The 19,963-nt window shown below is 42.5% G+C and overlaps 1 protein-coding gene across 12 annotated transcripts in view; it reads right to left on the minus strand.

Annotated features, from left to right (window-relative positions):
- The window catches only part of MRAP2 (melanocortin 2 receptor accessory protein 2), a 28,326-nt gene extending 12,205 nt beyond the window's left edge, over window positions 1–16,121 (minus strand). For 4 of the 12 annotated variants that reach the window (XM_057412488.1, XM_057412489.1, XM_057412487.1 and 1 more), the window contains exons 1-5: window positions 15,993–16,121; window positions 11,012–11,109; window positions 7,521–7,625; window positions 6,221–6,370; window positions 371–470 (exon numbers count right to left, since the gene is read on the minus strand). In XM_057412488.1, coding sequence (XP_057268471.1) covers window positions 371–470; window positions 6,221–6,347 — 227 coding nt within the window. In that variant the 5' untranslated portion in view covers window positions 6,348–6,370; window positions 7,521–7,625; window positions 11,012–11,109; window positions 15,993–16,121. Of the gene's footprint in view, window positions 1–370; window positions 471–1,964; window positions 2,064–6,220; window positions 6,371–7,520; window positions 8,585–10,937; window positions 11,110–15,756; window positions 15,776–15,992 lie in introns of those variants that run through there. The other 8 variants (XM_057412486.1, XM_057412483.1, XM_057412490.1 and 5 more) reach the window with 8 other exon arrangements.
- Between the last annotated feature and the right edge of the window lie 3,842 nt (window positions 16,122–19,963).

Below are 19,963 nucleotides of genomic sequence, written 5' to 3' on the forward strand. Positions count from 1 at the left end.
CACTCCATCGTAACATAAGCCTACCTAAAATGACCCCACTTATCTGCAGAACAGTAATTTAAAACCATCTGTTTGGCAGCCTACCCACCAACTTCCTTTTAGCATGAAAATGCAGACATGCAGCTATTCCCTTCTCTCGCTGTATTCCTACTGACTAGCTGCTAAATAGAGAACGCATTAATAACAGTTCTACAGAATTGGTCTCCAAGAAGGGCTAGGAACAAAGACAGACTGCACCCTTCCATAAGGACAGACTAGAACATGATGGTGCTGAGCCAGTACAATATCAGCACTGTCACTGCTTTTGGGGTCTGCAAAAGAATAGACACACTAGTTAGCAGGCTGGATTTGTTCCAGTTTTCAGACTCACTCTTGATGTGGTGCTCCTGTCTTTGTCAGCAGGGTCAGGACAAAAAACATGAAGATAACAAAAACTGCAAGACCAACCCAAAATCCAATCACAATGGAATCTGGTGAAAAAGAGAAAACAAGATGATCAGTATTTCACCTCCACTTGTAGGAAGCTTCCTCACATGCAGCATGACTGCAAGTCCAGAAGACTGTCTGAAATAAACAGAGCCACAGATAAAAAACTATTTGCTACCTCAACAAATACCAATAACCAACATATACAAGACATTTTTGAATAATTTTTAATTTGGGACCCAACTTGCATACAGAAAACAGCTACACAGTGTCAGGAGAGCCAAATGGATTTGGATAAAAAAGTCAAACCACCAGTTAATTAAGAGGAAGACACCAAGCAATGGAAAGAGCATGGCTTTTTGCCTGTGTGCCCAAAATGTTCCTGCTGTTCTCATCTGGAGTAAATGGACCCATAGACAAATCGCCAGTTCTACTTACAATGAATCTATGTCCACTTACGACTTCAAAGTTGCTCCTGAAGGAAGCTCAAAGCTTCCACAAACTTAACCTAGAGGCACAACTGAGACAAACATATTTGTCTCAACAAATAGCAATCAGCTGACGAGCATGGCCTAAAGTTACAGAGCATTAACCCAAAATATAATCTGGTCCAGGACCCACATTATACGGGTACTTTTTCACCCTTTGTTTCAGTTATTTTTTGTTTATGCAAATATTCAAAACTTCCACTGTAGAAGTTAAAAAACCTGACACACAAACATGCAAGAGGGAAGCCTTGGTCAGGACAGGTGTCCAATCTACCCTTAAGCTCTCATTACACAGCTACTACTGAACCTCAAAGAGCCAAGCTGGCTGTAAAGCTGTGTGACCCAGTGCAGCAGGCAGAGCACAGAGCTCTAGCCAGCCTGTTGAATCTCCTACAGGACTCACTAAAGATACCAGAAAACAAGGAGTCAGCTATTCTGCCTGGTGCATGACCCCAGCAGTTAATCACTCTCCCACTGTGAAATATCTTCTGTGCTAAAAGGCAGTTCTGTAGACTGGAAATCAGTTCAAACCATTTGCTATTTTTTTTGCCAAGTCCAAGTGCCTGCTTCAACTTGAGATTTGTTCTCTGTGAAAATACTTTATCACAAATCACTCCTTAATCTCTTTATTTTACCAGAAAGAGGGATTAAGTTTCAAGCCTCCCACTGCAGCACTTATTCCATCTCTCCTCTGCCACATCTCCTCCTCTCAACACCCTTTGTAAAATAATTAGAGGACGGTTCAAGTACGGGTCTCCATGACGGGGAGGGGCAGGGAGTTTGTAACACTGCTTTCTACTTGAAGCATACTGTTACGAGTTAGTTTATGTGACTCCATGCATTATGAGCCCTACATTTTTCTCGGAATCATTCTATATGCATAGTCTGAATCCAGTAGCTCGAGATGCATCTTGTGTTTGGCGTTACTAATACACAATATCTCATGAGTATCTACCACCCTACCAAGCTTTTGTAGTACCTGAAAATTTCATCTAGAAAGAAATAGTCACATTAAAAAGAAAATTGTTACTTAGAGCTACTAGTACCTACCAATTAGTCAGACATGCTTCAATGATATGCAGCTGCATTGATAACCTGAATGTAAACTCTGCTGAAAGTAAGATGTTCAAAAACCATGCAGAGATCAAGCTGCAAAAGCAAAAAACAAAATAAACCACAAAAAAAAAACACAAAAAAAAAACAAAAACCCCACCAAAAAAAAAAAACAACAAAAACACACAAAAAAAAAAGAAAAAGGAAAGAAAACACAACATAAACAGGAAAAAGAGGGAAAAAAAGAAAATCCCAAAATAAAGCAAACTTCAAGAAAAACATAAAATCAAGACTCTGATAAACTACTTCTACTCCCCACAAAACTCACACCTGCCAGCAGGTTGTGGTGAACAGCAAGAGGCTGTCTTGTGGTTTGTTTGGTGTTCCTCCCCAGCAGGATTGCTAAATTTACTGAGCCTAAAGCTACATCTTCCTTGCCCTACTGAGGCTCCTGAGGCACTTCTAGCCCTCTGCTGTATCAGTATGTCAGTATGGTTTGGATTTGTTTAAAATTAAATCAGGTGGCCCAAGTTCTCTTCCGTATTTCATTTAAGTGCAAATTATCCAAACCTACCAACTTCTAAACATTTATTCAGCATAAAACCGTACACAACATTTATATTCAAAACATATGGTACGCAGGACTACATTTATAATACTGTCTCAAGTTGTAACTAGATTGGAGAGGTATCCTATGAATTTCTCTAGCTGTATCAGCCTTCCTTTCCTTTGCAACCGACTCATAACATCCTGGCAGCAGTTCTGACTCCCCTGACCATTCCTACTTGGTTTACCTCTCTCTAATGTTACTGAGGTTTCTTCTGTTCCAAAGGCACAAAAAAGGATTTCGTTCTTATCTCTGCCAGTCACAGGTGTCTCCTGGCTATCTTTATCTATTTACTTTCTAAAGCTGTAGTTTACAAAACCTAGTTCCTGCCTTCACTTCTCTTCAGGCAAAGGGCACGTTTTTTGCTGGTAAATCAGCTTTTTTTTCTTTCTTCTTTGCAGTCATATATTTGAGGTGCTCAGGTGCCACAGGGACTTTTCATTGTCTCCCCCCTCCACTTTCTTTAATAAATGGATTTTTGTGTATTAGATTGTTTAGTCAACATCTGTCTTCACAGGTCCCTTGCTGCATAAATCTTTCTCTGCTTTCAAAAACCCAGGCCTCTGAATTCCTTTGTATGCATGTTAAATTGTTAGGGACCTGTCCTTGTCTACAATTAATTAAGTCAACATCAAGCCAAAAGTGGCCTCCAACTTTCTCTTTTGTAATTCATCTTACATTATGGTCCAAAACAGTAACCTCCCTTCTGTGTGAAACACCTTGTGTTTCATAAATAAATAGCAGTTTAAAATAAAACACACCTCTCTCTTTAAGGGGGTTGCACACCTCTAATTTTAAGAAGGAACAGTGATGAGTTACAGCTGACCAAGTGTCACAGCCAGGCAGCACCAGTTAAACGAGAGTCCACTCCCCTTTAAGCTCTCTAATGTAAGTTACAGTGCTTTACTAGATTAAACTCGGCCCTCTGAGCATGCATGAAGTAACACCAAGGTGAATAGAGCCAAATTCAACCTATCAGTTAAAAAAAAAAAGTAATAAATGACTTGGAAAAGAAAAAGAAAAAAAGAAAAGGGCCTTCCCAGATCACCGATTCAATATCAACCGTTTTCATAAGTACTTCAAGCTCCACCTGAAAAGAGGTTATTTCATCTGTTCTATTCTCTAGTTACGGGCTGTCAAGAATAAGTGAAGACAGCAAAGCTGAGCTGCCACACATAATGCAGGGCAATCACTTCAATGGCAGTCCAAGACCTGCTTTGTTGCTGTACCTTCTGCAATCCAGCAGGAACTATCACTTGTATATTTTAGTCCCATCACAATTCTTGATACACATAGCTAAAAAGGAAGGAACTTACAAAGCACGGCAGCTAATCTTTGTAATCAGTAATCTTTGTAATCAGGTTTGGCGTCTGATTAAGTGGAAGGATGGAATATAAATTAGAAGCATGATAAAAGCTAACCTATATTTTTTGAGTACCTAACATTTATAAAAGCACAACTCAGGCTAAAAATTAAATTCTGCTTTAGTTTTTTTTAAGAAGTGTTAATAACTTCAACGAGTTTTTCTGCGCCTTACAAAACCTCTCCAAAACCTCCTGATTGTGCAAACCAAGGGAGATCTGCCTTTCTCGGCTGCAGTTTGCCACTGCAGGCACTTCCCTTTCCCTGTCTGAATCCTTTGCATGACAAATGAGGCAGAGTATGTATCTCACCCTGGACCAGTGCTTCTGCACTGACTCAGACAAGTTCAATAAGCCTACAGTTTTAATTACCAGTGAGTCTCCTCTCTCCTGAGGATCTATACTGCCTGCCCAGAACGCAGCCTGTGCAGTTAGACAATAATTATGATCTCCTGGCATGGTTGTTAGAAACACTTCTGGCCCCAACAGCCTTGTCCTTCCTCCTCACTGAGCAGAATGCAGTCTGCCCAACAAGGGAAACTTGCCATGCAGACTCCACTGCTGATTCCCCTGGTTGTTTTGAATGCTTTTCCTGCAGTTTCATCAAAATTCATCAGAACATGCAGACCAGGGGACTTCACGTGGGGTAGCTTGAATTTCCCCATCACTATGAAAAGCAGCCTCAGTCTTAACCAATGATTCAAGGGAACCGAACTAGAGGCAGAATGGGGGCTATCAGTGATTTCATCATCACTCACACCAAATGTCTCCTTCCCAAGTCTTGGGGTCTGAGTAATATACTGACTGGCAAATCTGCCTGACTGCAACAGAGGACTGCTTTTCCAGCAATGCCTCTCTTTGCATTTTGCTAGATCAAGCAGAGTTGTGAGACAGTCCACTTCATTTTAAGAGGGTTCAGTTTCGAGGTAGTTATTCTCTGTTTCAAGGTAATTATTTTCAGTTTTAAATTTATTACTCTCAGTCACAATTTTCTGCCTCCTTCTCAAAGGCTAATGATGACTTTAACACTGCATTTTTCTGATCTCAGTTGTTTGCTTGCCGGTGTTGTTCATCCCAGTGTTGTAGGAGGCCCTTGTATCTGTTCAGGGCTATCCATAATAACACAAGTTTCCATTATTTTACCTCTATGCCTATGGAGCTTGAGTGACTCAGTCACACTCTTTGTTACTGATGGGTGTAAAATCCTCTCGCTTTGCTCTTCATAACACAAGTGTAGTTTGCTTGTTTGGCAGCTGTGTGCGGTTTATCAGTGCATGGTGCTTTCAAGTTCCTGCTCCCACAGGGAGTACAACAGAGCCTGGCTGCAGGACCTTCACTCTGCTTCACCCTCCATTCAGTTTCTCTTAGCATATGCCAAGGTTGCAGGGTTGCCTGGGGAACTATCTTAGGGGAGATTCCGTGCATGCCAACCACATTCCATGCTGGAAGTAGCAGCCGCATTTTACCATTTTACCCTAAGATTTCCTTAGTGTTATAACTTTGGTTGACTCGGGAGAGGTGATCTCCAATTTCCCCCATTTTCCCACGCAGGTACAGTAAATCTGAATTAGTCTCTTGTTTTTTTTCTTCCCTTTCCCCCCTCCCCCAGCCATCTCCCCCTAAAAGAAAAGAATAAAAAAAAAATTCTAAAAGCCAAATGCATGGTGTGGGTTTTTGATAAATGATGGTGCAGCTGCAGTAGCTTGTCCCAGTTCGATTTCCTCTCAGTTTCTACCCAGATTTTTCCATCTCTCTGGTCCCATCCTCTACTTGTTATTCCACTTTAAAAGAGCTCCAATATTACCAGAATGCTGAATTTAGAATACTTCTCCTATGAAGAAAGTCCCAATGATAAAAGTTTCCTCAGAAGGAGAAATTTCTTCCTTTTTTTTTATTTTAAAAGCCTTAAAAAACAAAAGCAGTAAGGGTGCCCACCACTTTTTAGCACTAACAGGAATAAGAACAAAGCAACACAGATCATACCAAGTAGTCACCAGAAGCAGCAATGGCTGCATTTGCTGTTAGAAACTCTTCTAAACAGTCTGATAATTTCAGTATTGACAAATTTCTATCACAGCAAAGAAATCCATACTTCCCTCATGCACAAGAAAAGCATCCTACAAAAAAGGCACAGAATAACAAAGACTCTAATGGAGTAATACCTCCAATGGCTGAGAATTCAAAAAAAATATGAGATATTTTCGTAGAATCAATTACAAATTAAGAGTAGGAACATTAAAAGGGGGAAGCTCAGCTGCAGTAAGGCATGTCTCTACTGAACTTACATTTATGAGCCTTCAGGCCTTCAAACGACACTGGTCCATACTCATAGTACTCATAGTCCCAGGTGTAATCAGAGTTAGACAAGGCCTGCTGGGAGGTTCTGTTAGAAATCAACCTCAGGGCAGACATCTTGCACCTCAATAAGTATATACCTGTGGGTAAAAATGCGTTAATGCAGACTACATACTTTAGCACATCTTTTGATTTTACAGAGAATCTTTTCTTATTTTGGGGATCTCTTACTCATCACTGTTAGCAAGAGCAGCCATTCATGCTTACAATGGCGCGCTCTCACCTCTAAAATCCAGTATCACTGCCTCGTCAGACAAGGCTATCACATCCCCTTCCATTACCCCCCAGTCTTGGTTGGCCAATCAACCACCAGTCAGCACAGAGCTGCTCTTCAGTGGAAAGAGGAAAACCTATGTTCACCTCCAAAGAGATGCCCGTAAATGTACAAAGGATCAAAACCAGGCTCCTCAGATTGAATATAGCTTTTATAGCTCAAACGTAGTAAATGGCAAAGACCACCAGCCTCAGCAGCTTAGGACGAATGCTGCCATGAAAACCTGGGTGACAAACTGGCCAGACTACCAGGCTCAAAGGGTTGTATTATCCATGCGGAATCCAGCTGGCAACTGGTTATCAGTGGTACTCCTCAGAGACTGAGGGACTGATACCACGATGAAATGAAGTGCACTTGTAGCAAGCTCACAGATTATGTTCAGGCCAGTCAAGAGGCTACTCAGAGGAGCCAGAAGCTGGAGAAGGGGAATAACCCATGCTCTAGTATAGGCTAGGTGCTGACTGCTGCAGAGCAGCGCTGCATGGAAGGACTTGCAATGGACAACAAGCTGAATATGAGTCAGCAATATGCCTTGTGACAAAGCAGGCCAGCTGTGTACGAGGCTGAATTAACAAAGGCTGCAGCCAGCAGGTCAAAGTAAGTGTTTATTCTTCTCTACTCACCACTGGTAAGACTGTATCTTGGGTACTGTACCCAGTTTCAGTACTCCCAGTAGCAGAAAAGCATGGACACACTAGGGTAAATCCAGTGGAAGGCCACCAAGATGGTCAGAGAGCTGCAGCACAGGATACACAGTAGCCTAAGGGAACTAGGTTTGTTCAGCCTGGAGAAGAGAAGGTGGCTCTGAGGAGACTTTAGTGCTGCCTACAGTTACAGTCAGAGGCTGCAGAGATGATGGAGCCAGACTCTTCTCAGAGGTGCCGAGTAAGAGGACATGAGGCAATGGATACAAATTGGGAAACGGGAAATTTAAATTAGCACAAGGAAAGATTTACCTGATCTAGTTGAGCATGCTTTGAGCAGCAGGTTGGACCAGATGACCCCCAGAGGTCCCTTCCAACCTAAATTTCTCTGTGCAAATTATCAGCTTCAATACGCCACTACCAAAGGAAAACAAAACAGCAGTGATTTTCTCCACAGATTAACAGAAACTGCAATGCAACATTGAGCATCATTAAACTGCCTTGATAGATACTTGTCATTAACACAACCCTGCACCAGGGATCTGCATTTTGCAAAGTAATTTTTTCAGAATATTAGACAGTTTTATGCACACCAAAAGAAAGCACATCTCTGCACAGAGCATCTGTGGCTGCAGCTGGAGCCAGGACATCCAACTTGAAACATATTACAAAATACTTCTTATAAAGGCAAATTGAGCTTTGGGTAATTTTGCATTTAATTAAAACCCAGCAGGGTGAAGACTTCATGCAGTTCGTAGAAATACTGCAATCAGTTGTCCTGTGAACAATGAAACTTCACAGAGCAAGTCGAACCCAGCTAAAATTTCTTTACAAGAAGGGCCCTAAATCACAGTGTCTCTGAAAATGACTGAAACGTCAGTCCTTCCTAAGGATAATTAGATTAACTAAGGCTGCGCAACTAAAGCGCTAAGAGGGACACACATAAATAACAAGAATGAGGCACAAATGAGGAACACAAATTCACCCAGGGAATACGAACAGCATTTCGGATTTGTAAAAAAGTTCTTTCTACAACTCAGAAAGCTCCCAGCAAGAATAAATAGCCTGAAGCACAGAGGAGGAATTAAAAATGTGGCTGTAATGGACAACTCAGTTCATGGCTGTTTCCCATCCTCTACTACCAACACTTAAAAACACAATAGAAGGAGGTACATCTAACTTTAAGTGCCTGTGTTAACAGTAAAGCTCTTCTTTCGCTTTCCCAGTGACTAGAAAAGTTTCTTATTTCCTCGAATCAAAGGTAGTATCTAATTAGGCTTCAGTTTTTCTTAGTTTTAATCAACGAAAGTAACGACTGCCTCCAGGAGAAGCAAATGGCACAGTTTAAAACCTAAGATTCCTGTCCCAACTCTGTCATTTCAGCTCTGTCAACTCCCATTTCAGCTCTGTCAACTGTCTCTTACAAGATTTTGTGTTTCATTTTGTGACTGGGCTCTGAGACTATGCTGCGCTGCCCAGGGTTCCCACCATCTTCTTCCCCTGCTCCTCAATGTTTTGTTGATGACCTGTCTCTTGACAGACTGTCATATTCCTGTTTAAGGGCTGGTTTTCTCTTTTATAGCCTTCCAGAGGAGTCTTTCCTTCAAATATTTCTTATATGACAGAACTGAAGTTCGCTGTCACCTCCTCACTTTTATTATTATAAAAAGAGCTGAACAGGAATCTGCAGGCAGAAAACTTCAGAACAGGGTGTATAAACAGCCTGAAAAATGTTTCTTCCTCCACCTCAAGTGCAGGCAGATGGAATTAATTGGGCCATAAGAAAAGCTGTCTCCCAGTCCAGTCAGATGTGTCCGTTTATGATTTATGAGGAGAATACCCACTTCTAGGACACAGAGAATTTGTCCTCACTTCGTCTTAGGACTAGAAGTTCCAGTGTTTCACCATGGACAGTACAAGCATTTCTAGACTTTCTTTTACTGTAGACAGCCACTTTCAGAGGGAGAGGTGCTAACTACAACCTGGGTTACCAGCTCCCAGGCTAACCTGTGCCTCCAGCTTTGTGGGAAATATAAAGCCTCTAAATCATCCAGTACAGCTAAGCATAAGCATTGTCCCAAAGTAGGTTACAGCTGACTTGTAAGCTCTGTCTGTCCAAATGCCTCCAAAACCTCAGTCTGAAATATGTTAAAACAAACTTTTTATTCTACTTTATAAGCTTAGCATGGTGGAACAAGGACCAGCACAGCAAAAGCAGTGAACATTAAGACCTTGCACCCCCTGAGGAAGTGCAAAGCAGGGTGAGCTGACACGATAGCAGCCCATCTGGTGCATTTGCCAGACTACATCAGGTTATGGAAGGACTGCAGGTGCCAGATAAGCGCTTCAGGGAAGCAAGTCCCCACAAGATGCACTCAAGCACTCTTTCTGCCAGGAATGGACAGCAGTGATTCATCCCACAGCTCTGAGGCATAACTGGGAGCTCCTGCAATTGACCTTGCTGAGGGCTTTTGTGAGGGGGCATGGGAGGTAAGGCAAACATGAAAGCCCCTCTGTTGACTTGGATGTATATAGATTCAGAGAGTTTCTCCTCACTGGTTCATTTATTTCAGAAGCAAGTAAGTCAGCAACAAAAAGCTTTACTTTGATCACTCAAGAAATGCCAAAGCAGGGTTGTATTCAGTACTGTCAACCAAGAGATTCAGGCAGACCAGTCCCCTGGAAAGAAGGGCAAGTGCTCATGGCTGCCTCCTGGAACATCGGGCAGCTCTCTGCAGATGAAGGATGTTGATGGGTCCCCAGACACTCCACATGGAGACCCAACTACAACTCCTGGAGTTGAATTACACCTTCATGAGAACTCATTTGTAACCTTTGTGGAAGTTTGCAAGACCACAGCTTGCCAGCCAGTTGTACTTGAGCAAACTAGTTTGACAGTTGGGCTATATCTACACAAAATCCACATCTTTGAACTGCAGCAGTCAAATGCTGCTGCAGTCAGATTTTTTGCTTCAATCTGGACATCACTGACACACTGCACAGAGCTCACAGCCACTTACCTTTCAAAATAAATCAGCATAAAGGCATAACTGAACCCACACCATATCCAGAGCACAACTTCATGGTTTACCACACCACTGAGGTCACAAAGGTAAATGTGGCTTTGTGTACATCTGAAACTGGTGTTGTATGTAACAGGAACAGCTACCTCCAAACTAGACCTGCACACACAAGAATACATCCAAGCAGACTGGTCAATGTACTGTTCATTTCTGAAGATTGGTAAATTTTCATTCAAAACTACACTTATTCTCTGCGTACTCCCATTCTGCTTACTGACAGAGGGTCTAAGCACTCTTCACTGAATAAATAAGCCAACTGTTGGCCACTTGCAAACTGTGAAGATCCCAAAAGGCAGGAAAAAAGGAGTAGCATTCTAAACTGTGAGAAGTTCTAGCCTGATAAGGCTTAGCACTACACCTTGATGCATAAGCTCCATCAGCCAGGCCATACAATTAACTCAGAAGTTATTAGCTATGAGAAGTTAAAAACTCAGCTATTCCCACATACCCTATGTCCCCATAAAACCAACATTCTTCATAGAGGGGAAGGGAAGCAGCCACCACCACATTCCGTTTTCCTCCACCCCAGGAACTAAGAGTTGAAGCCAGAGGAAAAGAAGTTAATGAAAAAAGCAAGCACAAACTTATTTACTCTGCACTGCATCAGCTGAAAGGTAATACAGAAGCCATCTTTCTACAACCCTACCACATGGCTATTGCTTTGCACAATCTATGCTGCTCCCAAGCACCGGTGAGAGAAGTCTGCAGGAAATACTTAACCAAATGATCCTTGCTGCTTGCTAATTCTCAAGATCTTAGATGCGCAGGATTTGAGATCAAACTTGTAGCCTTTTCAGGGGAATATCCAATCTTCCCACCTACAACAAAAGCAAGGAAAGCAAGTTATATAAAAGAAATGAAATTTAGCAAGAAAAATAGAAATGTACCTGAAAATTGATTGTACAACTAAAAAAAAAAAACAAAACTCAATCACACATAGCAACTGTGAATACATGACACTTGGGGCTTTTCTAGGAGAGAAAAGAAAGTACCACTGTTAACAGTGGTTATGATTGTGATTGATGCTCACATCATCTGCATGAGCTGTTGCACTTAAATAGCAAGAATGATATTCGATTCATCACAAAAGGACTTTATAACAATGGTAAGGAAAAATGCTTGTTTAGTCATCGCTTATCCTGGGAACTAAGGATGAGAAAGGGCAAAATTACAGACATCCATGCCTCATACTACTGTATTACACATTCATTATTACAAAAATGTCTTCTTTTCCGTATACTAACACTTAGTATCTTGCACTGTGCATGCTGCAGTGTAAAAGGAGGTTCCACACTATTCTACGTAATTTGCATGCTAATAGCACAGCTACTGTTTGTAGTTGAAAGTGATGACATTATGACTTTAAAGCAAAATTTAACAAATAAAAAACCAAAACAGTTTGCCAAGTATTTCCCTAAAGATGATGATGATATATGCAAACACTAATGCCCACTTTGCAGTTCAACTCTGTATGGGCCACCTGGAAGTTAGGGAGAAACTGCTATGAAATCATGCCATACTATGAGTTCACAGACAACTACCTGGATCTGAAAACACATAGAGCAAATACTGCATTAGCTCACTTGTAAACCGTGCCTGAGAAGACAGCTGAATTATACCTAATGTAGCATCGCAGAAGCTATGTATCCTTTTGCTCTTAAGAGGTTTCAGTCCTGCAGTGACAGTGAATGGACATGGAACAGTTAGTATAGATCTACTGGGACTTGGTCCCAAAGCACACTGAAGCAGTTTAGCTTAACTCCAATACCAGAATCCTTATGAATTACAGCCAGAATATATAGTCTTAAGAGACAGTATTATCTACAAATAATAAATGGAATTACAGCTGACATATCTTTATTTCCTGAAGCTAGGATAGAATTACACGATCCATCATCCAGCTTTAGTGTATGAAGTTAAGCTCGGAAAACATTTCATTTTGACATTCAGGATGGCAAAAATTTATCTATTACAAGAATTCACTTTTCCATCCAAATAATACATCTCTGCACAAAGAAAAAAAAACCAAACAAACAAAATAAAAACCCCCACAACTTGATAGTTGTTATAGGCACAGTAGAAAACAAGACTAAACCTTTCTTTTAAACAGAGAAAAATCTGTTCTTCTACAGAGAAAATAACATGGTTAAGTTTCTGAGCATTTTTTAAACAGGGAAGATCATCCTTGCAACATCTTGTCCTGGACATGTCCCAGCTGAACCTCCAGTGAGCCTAGTTCCAGACACAGCTCATGGACACGGCTGCTGCTGCAGCAAGGCTCTGGTCAGAAGGGAGCTCTGGGTATTGTGGAGCCCATTTTCTTCTCCCCACTAAAAGTCAACCTCCTTTAGATGTGCACATGCCCCATCTTCAAGACACAAGTTCCCTCAAGACCAACCAGACTAGAAGTCCTATCAGTAAGCACTGAAGTTCTGAGACCTCTTCCGTCCTATAATGCTTACATCAGTGGTATACATAACTGTAGTCAACACTTTCCAAAGAAAAGCTTGCCTTTCCCTCAGCTGTTTACAATGCTGACAATTCTAACCTTTCACACTACAACTTTTTAACCTTGCAATAAAATCACAGATAGAGATCCCAGGCTGTTTTGTTATAGAAAACCCTGAAATGATAAACCTATGGTATATGCACTACTGAGGAAAGAGCAAACCATAAAGCAAGTCTGGAAGTTGCCTGCCCTGTGGCACATTTTTCCTGAATTTTCATGGCTTGACAAAGTAGGTGCTAGGGTTTCTGTTTGGTTGGTTGGTCTGGGGAGTTTTTTGGCTTTGTTGGGTTTTTTTTTTACTAATTGTCTCTTGTCTTTTGGATTCCTTGCTAACTCTGAAGTCTGTCAACCTGATGCCTTATTCTGAGTAGAGAGAAAGGGAGAAAGGAAAGCCCCTGATCTTAAACACAGGGTTAGCACAGCCCAGAAAACAGACAATTGCATTCAGGCCTTCTTCAATAGCTCTGTTTTGGTTTTGACTCCGTGAAAAAAACACCAAAGCGCTGAGGCAGCCAAGCAGAGTACATTTCCCCTCTCCCATTACAAAATAAGACTGTAATCTTCACATAACATCAATCTTGTCTGAAGTACAAGCTGCAGCACACCTCTCACAGCACCTCTTCACTTCTCAGTGGTTCTTCCCACAGAAACAGCTTTGTTCCTAATCTGCACTAAAGCCAGTGGAAGATAGGCTGGCGGAGTTGAAGTTTAAAGCAAAGATATGACAGACCATTTGTTCAGAGCTGCTCCCATACTTGGGTATCTCACAGCCATGGCTTCACCCTGCTATAATCTCTCAGACACAAAGTAATGCTCAAGCATTCCAATTTGAAAATTCAGTTATGGATTACATTTCCTCAAGAACTAACAAAATAAGGTACAAAAAGATACCGTTTTTCTTGAAAATTTCCACACCCAAATGACAAATGTTTGCTGAACATCTGTAGTCAGCCTACAATGCCATGCAGAAATTTTGCCTTAATCAGTTCAATGGGAATTTCAAACAGTCACTGAAATGGAGCTGTTTATTATAAATCAAAATGGTTTGGGATTTTTCCAAACCACAACTGTTTTCTTCCTGTCTTTGTGTCTAATTCTTCCCTTCAGTGCTGCTGAAGAAGTACACAATTTCTTGTAGTGTCTCAAATACATATTTCTTGTCAGGTAAATCAGACAGCAGTACACGACTCACAAGCACACATCTGAATTCCCCAATTCTTAATCCCTGACACGTCTCTGCCCTACACAAGGCTATAAACCAGTAACCAGAGACCAAGGAAACATCATTAGAACAGTACAGCCAAGGTCTTGCAGTAATAGGCCTTATGTATACAGAATAAAGCCTTCATTTATTTGTCCTAAAATTTGTACTACAATTGTGCCAGTAATAGCTTGTATTACTGGTTCAAAGACTGGAAATTTGATTTAATCTGTTGAACAAGCTACAAGAGAATCATCTGTGCTTCACCTTAAAACGTCTTCCACCACAAAGTCTACATGGGTGACCAGCAAAAAAATAGGCAGTAAATTATTTTGTCCAGCTCCTAATATTTTGTCTTATTTTTTTTCCTTCAACAACAACAACAAAGTATTGCAAGAGCTTGATTTGTTTTATACATTTTTCCTTGCTACTGATACACCCAGAATATCTCCTTATTTTCAGCAAGAATGGAGCCAGACTGTCCTCAGTCAATGTAGAGTTACCATTTCCCTGGCATCTTTCCAGGTATTTACTCCTGTGGTAAAAAAAACTCTCTCAACTCTGATCAGGAGCCTGAATAGGAAACCACAAATAAACAAGAAAAAAACAAGCAGTATTTGAAACTATTACCTGATTATCTCCATACTGAAACAAAAACATCTGCTTATTCCACAGCAGTTATGTAAACCTGCATCCCTGTATATATAGCCTCTGGGAAACTCAAATGAGAGCAACAGGAGCAGAGGGAGCACCTCCAAAACAGAGCAGTAGGCTGGGAAACACACCTGGAAATAGAAGTGCCTCAGTGTTCATGCAAACAAACCCCAACCAGCCTTGCAAAAGCAGTTTAAGACAGCATTGCCACTGTTGTACCATCCCTTTTCCAGCTATGTCTGTTGCAGAAATGACAAACTAGTGTGCCTATGCTTCCAGTCACTGTCCAGCATCAGGTGCTAGACAGGGCTGATAACACTAGGGTGAGCAAGGCAAATGTCAGGGAACAGAGATTTTTTGGAGGGAAGTTTTGCTGGCTTGTCATCAAGGTGATCATCTCCAACAAAAATAGGGGCAGGCAGCTCAGGAGAGGGACCTGAACTGCCTTACCATACCAGTCACCATCAACAGAGCCTGCTCACCAGAGACTGCTAAGACAGTGACTGTTAAGGGAGAAAGAAGGGGGCATTGGGAGGGGAAGAGTATGAAAATCAGGAAAAGTCTAGGGAAGAGCACATGGGGGAAAGGAAAGGGGGCTAAACTGAAAATAAGAGAAGTAATTTAAGACTGCAAGGAGGAGCTTTCATCCCTTCAGTTCCAAAGCACAAAGGGAAACATCATCTGGGAAACAAACAAACCTCCAACAAACCAACCAAACCCCAATAAACGAACAAAACCCATCACAACATACACACCACAAACTTATCCTGGATTTTGTTTTCAAACATTTTAGGTCACATTTATAAGCTCACTTAAACGCTCAGCAGTCAGAGCAGAACACAACACAATCTGGGAGGGACGGGGGAGGGGGGACACGGACGACCGACGACTGAACATAAGCGCCAAGCAAGCTACGTGCTTTCTATTCCTTCTGCTTTAGAATACACTTACATAGCGTGAGAAGATACCACTCCGTTACAAATTAGAAACGTGACACAAGCAGACGGCATTTTCCACATCACCCAAACGGACAGTGCCATCACAAGCTTTTTTCTTTTTAATTATTATAAATTAAATAAAGATTAGAAGGGTACTTCAAACCTTAAGGCTTGCGAAAGTCTACAGGTGTCGGTCTCAAAACCGCCTGTTAGCCAGGCTGAACTGCAGGCACTCGGGGCAGCGGCACCCCACACCGCGCTCGGGGCTCTCCACTCCGCCCAGCTGGGACCGCACATCCACCCGCGGGCCCTACCGCGGGGCAGCGCGGAGCGGGAAAGGCAGCGCAGGGCAGCGCAGTTCCTCCCTCCTTCCCTGCCGCCCTCCCCTCCGCAGCTTACCCGCACCAGGCACGTCCAGGTGCCATCCTCCGAAGCACCGCTTCGTCCCTGGCGAAAGGCGCGGCCACCCACGACCGCTCTCGCCCGCCGGGTCGAGTCAGCGCTGAGGGGGAGCCAGGCGGACGGAGCTGGCGGCGATGACGCCCGTCCTCTACCTCCTACCTGACCGGGCGGCGGCAATGACTGAGCTGAACCGGACCCCGCCACAGTCAGTGAATCAGCAGCAGCCCCGAAGCCCCAGCCCCAGCCCCAGCCCCAGCCCGCCCGGGCTGGCTCGGCACGGCTCGGCTCTGTGCGGTGCGGGCAATGGGATGCTCCCGGGCCAATGGGCAGCGCGGGCGCGAGCGGCCCCGCGGGTGGCCGCAGGTGCGGGCAGGGTTCGGAGGTGTGAACCACTCCGAGGGGGTCCAGGGGAGGGGATGGAAACAGGGAAGTGCGGGGCTTCTGAAGGGCTGAGCGCCAGTTGGAGTCACCGCCGTGTGTCACTTGCCTCGACAGAGCGCACGGGTCTCGAGGGGATCACTTACTGTGGAGAGCGAGGAAAGCCGAGCAGTGAATCATGCCCCCTGGAAGCGGACAGGCAACGCCGTTGCATATAGGCAAGGTCCCCCATGGGAAGCCACCGGGAGTGGGGGGCAGTGAGGGTGGTGAGAGGTGCTGTCTCAACTGCCCGGAGGTGGAGGGCAGTGTCTTAAACCCACGGGGATTGTACGGCCTCTCGCCCCATTTCCATCCCTACGAACTGCAACTTCTTAAAGAGACCTTTACACATAGGTGAAATGCGTACCTCACTCTCCTGCTTGTGGTTATCAAAGCATGGGAAATCACAGAATTGTTGAGGGTTGGCAGGATACCTGGAGGTTATTTCAGCCAGCTGAAGCACGGTCAGCTGAGCGTGCTGCTCAGGACATGAGTTAGGCCTTCAGTTATCTCCACAACCTCTCTGGGCAGCCCACCCAGGTGTTTGATCACTATCACTGCAAAAAGCCCCCCATTTTTTCTCACAGTTACACAGAAGTTCCTGTTACTTCAGCCTATGTTCAATGCCTCTTGTCCTGTCACTGGAGGCCACATAGAAGAATCTCACTCCACTTTCTTTACTCTCAGCATCAGTTACTTACACACATTGGTAAAAGCACCCTGAGTCTTCTGTAGGCTAAACAGTCACATCTCCCTTAGTCTCTTCTCATGTATCATGAGTTCCAGTCCCTTTGCTGTCTTCTTGGCTTTCAATCATCTTCATGGCAGTTAAGTGCTGTAATGAATTATATTACTCAATTTTGCAACCCAGTATTAGGAAATGAGTCTCACACACCTATCCAGTGAAGTCATGGGCCCACTGCAATACCCACCCTCAAATGTTATAGTAGATCCCTGTTAGTGCTCTGGCACTTTACTTGTTACCATCAGCCTAGAATGGTTTGGGTTGGAAGGGACCTTAATGATCACCTAGATCCAACCTCCCTGCCATGGGCAGGGACAGCTTCCACTAGATCAGGTTGCTCCAAGACCTGTCCAACCTGGCCTTGAACACTGCCAGGGATGGGGCAGCCACAGCTTCTCTGGGTAACCTGTGTCAGTGCCCCAGCACTTCTTTCTAATATCTAGTCTAACTTCATATCCATTTGTCTTCTGCTGTCAAATGCATGTCATGCGCAAGTGAGGGCACCTCACATGTTGGTTTTATGCCTCTTTCTTTCCAGGCAGGACTGTGGTCTTGGACAGTGCTGTCTCTCTCCAGCAAGTCATAAAAGCTATCATCAGTGCTATCATGTGCCTGTCAAAAATATACAACTGATGCTTATGCATTGTCAGGATTATGAACAGAAAAATGAATAAGCACAATAGCAATTTGGGAACTTCCCATCTGCTAATTTCATTGCTGTCAAACAGGCAGAATGACTCAGGCTTTTGCTCTTTTTTCTTAAACTTAAAAAAATAATAATAAAAAATAGCTAATTCCCTCTAAAGGAAATAAGCTTCATGTAGTCCATGCCCCACCTCTACCACATCTCCCATGCTTTGTCCTGTAAGGAAAGATTTTAGAGCTTTTGTGTCAAACCACAACTAGATTAATGAAACAGCATTACAGCATCTTCTCATGATTCTTAATTTTGTTTCTAACCCTTACTGTTAGTGAAAATGCAGAATTAATGACTATTCAGTAATAGCAACCTGGCTGAGATTGCAGCAGAAGAAATGTTTTCTTTCCTGATGAGATGTGGAACTGCAGGTGTGCAAACTCCAAGTGTAGGTAAGGGTGCTGCTCAGTCTTTTATCCATTCCTCTTATTATTTCATTTTCTGTCTCTTCACGCACATCATTAGTGTCTCTTCCTCCTAATAGAGACAGCAGTGGGAATTTTTAAAAGCCTAAAGAATTCAGCTGAGGGAAGAGGAGAGGCATCATGGATATTTGCATTGTGGCTGACCAGAACGAGGATGGAGCTTCAGCAGCAGCAGCCGCCCCCTTACAGCTCAGCAGCTGCAGCAGGCATCAGCCCAGGGTTTAGTGACAAACAGCCAGAGACCATATTTACAATTAAGGCCCAAATCCTGCAGAAATTCATTCTACCAGTCCTTCTCACTTGCCAGATCTTTATATTAATATATAGTTAGTAGCTGCCTGGGGGTTAGCGTCCACCTAGAAAGCAATAGCCGAGGAAAAAACATCTTCACTGTAGCTTAGTTAGAATAAACAACAAAAAAAAACATGCTCAAAAAGGAACATCATTTGCAGTTCTTCTGTATCTGTGGTGGTTTAAATGGAAGGCAACAGAGGGACTTTTCTGCACCACTTATGAAAAGTAGGACTATGCTACAAGAGTAAAGTTGTTTGGTTGCATTTGTATGTTAATAAAAATGGTATAAAGAAACAAATTGCCACTTATTTACCATTTTTCTGTACTATGCTGTTGAAAAAACTCTCAGGGCTGCAGATCTACAAACAGGCCGCTCTATTTGGCTACCCGGTGCTGCTAATTGATAACCAAATGTACTTACAAATTCAGGGTCTAAAGTTCACAAAATATTGATTTCGATTTTTCTACAAACTCTGTCAAGTTACTCTGTTTGTCATGTTTTGAAAGAAATAGTATTATAGGAAAAGCGTATTTTATGTAACTTGCAACATGAAACTAAATTAAAACTTGAAACTAAAACATCCATGAATGAAAGTTTTAACAGAGGCCACCCATGCAGGTTAAATACAAATCTACAGATAACAGAAATAAAAAATGGGTGAGTAATGAACTGGGTTCATGTCTTGTAGCCCCATCACTTTCACAAGTGATAATTTTTAAGATGTAATTAATAGTAAGTTGAAGTTGCAGGAGAACTATGGGGAAACTCTATGTTGTGCAAGTGGAATAGCTTCTGAGATACCCTTCTTCCTCCATTGGGGCATCTTTGAGTGCTCTTAAATTCAACTACTGAAAATGCTGTTTCATTTCCAGTTGGAGTTTGAAGCTCTTAGTAGCGTTTCTGTGTTAAAAAGCACGTTGTCCCCTGGTATATTCTAATATATAATTAGCCATCTTTGAATAAGGTTCATAGTCTTGAACACTGCATCCCTTTTTTCCTTTTAGTAACCCATTTCAATTAATGAAGATAGATCAGGCATTATTCCAGCATCACCTCTCTACTGATCCTGAGTATTCCCCTTCTAAGTGAAGTGTAGAGCTGATACAACTCCTTAACAGCAGTTATATCATATACTGGCAGTTTTGACCTCAAAAACTTCATCAGAATCACAAATTTCTAGCATACGCTCCTTTTTTCTTTAAGCATGACCTTTGGTCTCTGTTCCTCTCTCTACAGAGTGAATGTTCTGAAGTAGCTTTTAATATTAAAAGACAAACAAACAAAAATATCCAAGTAAGCTTATGCCAATAGAGACTTGCTACTGATAGCTGTTTAAAATATGAACCAAGACTGATCCCATCTGATACATGCTTATTGGCATTTTAATGT

This window comes from Pezoporus wallicus, unplaced genomic scaffold (assembly GCF_028554395.1).
Source record: "Pezoporus wallicus isolate ANWC-B61680 ecotype Strahan unplaced genomic scaffold, APGP_CSIRO_Pwel_v1 contig_4788, whole genome shotgun sequence".
NCBI lineage: Eukaryota > Metazoa > Chordata > Aves > Psittaciformes > Psittacidae > Pezoporus > Pezoporus wallicus.